This window comes from Lactuca serriola, chromosome 4 (genome assembly GCF_051521515.1).
Source record: "Lactuca serriola cultivar US96UC23 chromosome 4, Lser_US96UC23_V15, whole genome shotgun sequence".
NCBI classification, from domain to species: Eukaryota; Viridiplantae; Streptophyta; class Magnoliopsida; order Asterales; family Asteraceae; genus Lactuca; species Lactuca serriola.
The window spans coordinates 154750592-154753939 of NC_136411.1; the positions used below are offsets into that span (position 1 = coordinate 154750592).

At 37.0% G+C, this 3348-nt stretch overlaps 1 protein-coding gene across 1 annotated transcript; it reads left to right on the forward strand.

Annotated features, from left to right (window-relative positions):
- The first annotated feature begins 782 nt into the window (after positions 1-782).
- Positions 783-2811, forward strand: LOC145102793 (uncharacterized). Its single transcript, XM_079040267.1, has 8 exons — positions 783-938; positions 1180-1299; positions 1536-1603; positions 1721-1829; positions 1916-2042; positions 2148-2383; positions 2475-2526; positions 2626-2811. Exons 1-8 carry the CDS (start codon positions 936-938, stop codon positions 2691-2693), a joined length of 783 nt encoding a protein of 260 aa, XP_078896393.1. The 5' UTR covers positions 783-935; the 3' UTR covers positions 2694-2811.
- Positions 2812-3348: the final 537 nt, after the last annotated feature.

Consider the following 3348-nt stretch of genomic DNA (forward strand, 5'->3'; position numbering starts at 1 on the left):
TCTTGAACATGAACCCATAAATTAAGCATAAACGAAGAACTCGAACACTGAAATCGTTTACAGAACAAGATGTGTATGTGTGTGTGTGGAAAATAGAGAATCGTAGGTATTCTCCTTGAATCAATTTTCAAATCTGGAAAATAGAGAAGAAGAGCCCTAATCGATTTGCAGATCTTGACTAATCTATATGTTTTATCTTTCTTGAATCAATCTTCAAGTCTCCCTCTGCAGAAACAAACAAACACAAGAACTTTTGAGTTCCATCGATGAACCTTCAAACGAACACGTTCATCTCTTTCAAAAAAAGGAACACATTTACACACACAAATTGATTTCCACTTGTATTAGTCTATTAGATCTGTTTTGGAGACATGAAGAGCTTCCCATCAGATTTGAGTTTCTCAGATACGACACACCGGCACACACACATCCTTGTTTTCCTTATTTGATTTCAGACCTAGAACTCGCCGGAATATTCATGTTCATCGGAATCTCACCGGAGAAGGTGACCGGAGAGTCACCGGAGAGGACAAAGACACAGGAAACCAGGTGATAGCCGGTCACAATGGTTTATGGGAACGCAACCAACAAATTAAATGGTATATTGAATAAAAAAAATGACCAAATAAAAACAAACAAAATAAATGAGGACCCTCTTAATTCATTTTCCCTATATATATACCCATCTAAACAAAAAACTTATTGGGCTGCCTTGCCTTTGAGACCATAATCAGTATTTTCTCAATTGCTCACTCGTCTTGTCAAATGTGTGGGCCGGGCTAGCTGGGCTACCAACGGTAACATACATTCACCGATAGGGTCACCGCCTTAACACCGCAGACCGCCTCTCTCATCCTACACCCTTCTTAGGGTTTAAATCGAAAAACTCTGTTTAGAGCAAACAAGGTGCTGAATCTGCTCTATCGACTTCAATCATGGTTAGTTTCATTACGATTCTGCATCCAAACGTTTAAATTTGCTATTAACTGCTTATGGGATGGATTCGCATGCTTTGTTTATCAATGAATTTATGTTAACGATGTTCCTTTATGCCCAAGTGTACGGTTTAAATTTCAAAAAAGAATGCATCCCAGCGAGTTATAGCAGTTAATATGTAAAGTATCCTTCTGTGATTTTAACTTGAGTTCATAACCTTTTTCATTGTTGTTAAATTAAAAGCCTCAAGGAGATTACATAGAGCTTCACAGGAAGAGAAATGGCTATCGCCATGATCACTTCGAGAGGAAGCGGAAGAAGGAGGCTCGTGAAGTTCACAAGCGCTCCCAAACTGCTCAAAAGGTTGTGCTTCCTTATCAATCATTTTGAATTCCTTTTATTTTGTTTCTCTGCCCATTTTCATGTTGTTTTCACCCGCATCACTGGAAGAATGTTTGGGTACACGACATGTTGTTTCTGGAATCGGAGCATCAAAGCATATTTTTATTAGAAAAATTGATCTTATTGCTCACATCTCAATTGGAAGCCGGGGAATACTAAAAACGTTTCCTTCTTTTATGGTTGTTCGCTTGTTCCAGGCTTTAGGAATCAAGGGTAAGATGTTTGCCAAGAAACGATATGCAGAAAAGGCTCAAATGAAGAAGACGTTAGTATCTCTGCCCTACTTTTATCTTTTTTTAGATATATTGACGTTTCCTGGTTTCTTCTGGCATCAATTTCTGTGTATTTGATCCTGCTAAGCGTTTGTGATGCGTGTTTATAGATTGGCTATGCACGAAGAATCATCAAGTAGACGCAAGGTGGATGATGATGTTCAGGAAGGTGCTGTTCCTGCCTATCTTCTTGATCGTGAGACCACAACACGTGCAAAGGTTTGTTTCCTCAAATAATTTGGCTTTGTAAATAAACCCTTCTTCTCTTCTATATATTAATATAAATATAATTAACAAACATTCAGATTCTTAGCAACACAGTAAAACAAAAAAGAAAGGAGAAAGCAGGGAAGTGGGACGTGCCTTTACCCAAGGTAAGACCCGTGGCTGAAGATGAGATGTTCAAAGTGATCAGAACTGGGAAAAGGAAAAGTGAGTATTTTGACTCTTTTACCCTTCTTCTTCTTCTTCTTCTTCATCAATTTTGTTTGTAAGCAAATAAGTTAAGTTGTGTGTGTGTACATTGATTGATTGCAGCGAAACAATGGAAGAGGATGATCACAAAAGTGACATTTGTAGGACAAGGTTTCACAAGAAAGCCACCAAAGTATGAGAGATTTATTCGTCCAACTGGTTTAAGGTTCACAAAAGCCCATGTGACACATCCTGAACTGAAGTGCACTTTCAATCTTGAAATGATTGGTGTCAAGAAGAATCCTAATGGTCCAATGTATACATCACTTGGTGTTGTCACTAAAGGAACCATAATTGAGGTACATTTTTGCCACTTTGTGTATGACTAGTTATTTATTTATTGTCTGTTGGAGTAAATCTGAACAAAATTTGTGTTGATGTGAATTTTAGGTGAATGTGAGTGAATTAGGTCTGGTGACACCAGCTGGGAAAGTAGTATGGGGTAAGATTGTTATTATTATTATCGAGTATTATTATTATTTTATAAGTATGTATAAATGTTTGTGATGTTGCAAAGGTTGATGTGGTTGAATGAATGCAGGGAAATATGCTCAAGTGACGAATAATCCTGAGAATGATGGATGCATTAATGCGGTTTTGCTTGTGTAGTTGATCAAGCGAATAAGTTGGATGTATTTTTTGTTTTGGTTTTAGAGTATCTTTGTATGCTTTTTGTAATATACATGATGGGTTCTTGGTAAGAGCTTGGAGTTTGCATGGTGATTCATTTTCAGAAAATATGCAGAAAACTGCTAAGAATTTTGACCACAATATTGTGAAAAAAAGAAGAAGAAAAGATTAATTTGTTTTTAATTTTAAAGTATAATGTTATAATGAGTGAGTTCATGAAAATGCTATATTGTAATAGTAATTTGTAGCTTCGTTCACATAAAAGAACAACTATAAACACTAGTAATACATTAATGCGATTGGCTACTACAACTTTAACTTTAAGCAGAGGCACAAAGATAATACTCTCCCGTGACACAAGACAAGAAAGATAGTCCAAAGCTCTCATCTGTAAATACGAAGCAACCAGGCAGTTGGTTAGCTATAGCTTAGGCTAAGGATAAGGCTCGAGGGAGTGGCTCGCTATGGATGCTCGTCTCAGGGGTTTTGTGTTGATTCTAGAAATTTATGTTGTAAAGAAATTGTAAGTTGAGGTCGAATCTGTCATAAAGCTAAAATCGAGGGACCAAAACTGTTAAATCATGATTTTTATGTCTTCTTCCTCCCTTGAAAAACCCTCTCCACCAATCAGCTT

Bases quoted from the DNA above. Each gene is read 5' to 3' on its own strand.
- LOC145102793 (XM_079040267.1), top strand. The intron at 1,300-1,535 runs GTTGTGCTTCCT...CGCTTGTTCCAG, and splicing joins GCTCCCAAACTGCTCAAAAG to GCTTTAGGAATCAAGGGTAA. The intron at 2,043-2,147 runs GTGAGTATTTTG...GATTGATTGCAG, and splicing joins CAGAACTGGGAAAAGGAAAA to CGAAACAATGGAAGAGGATG.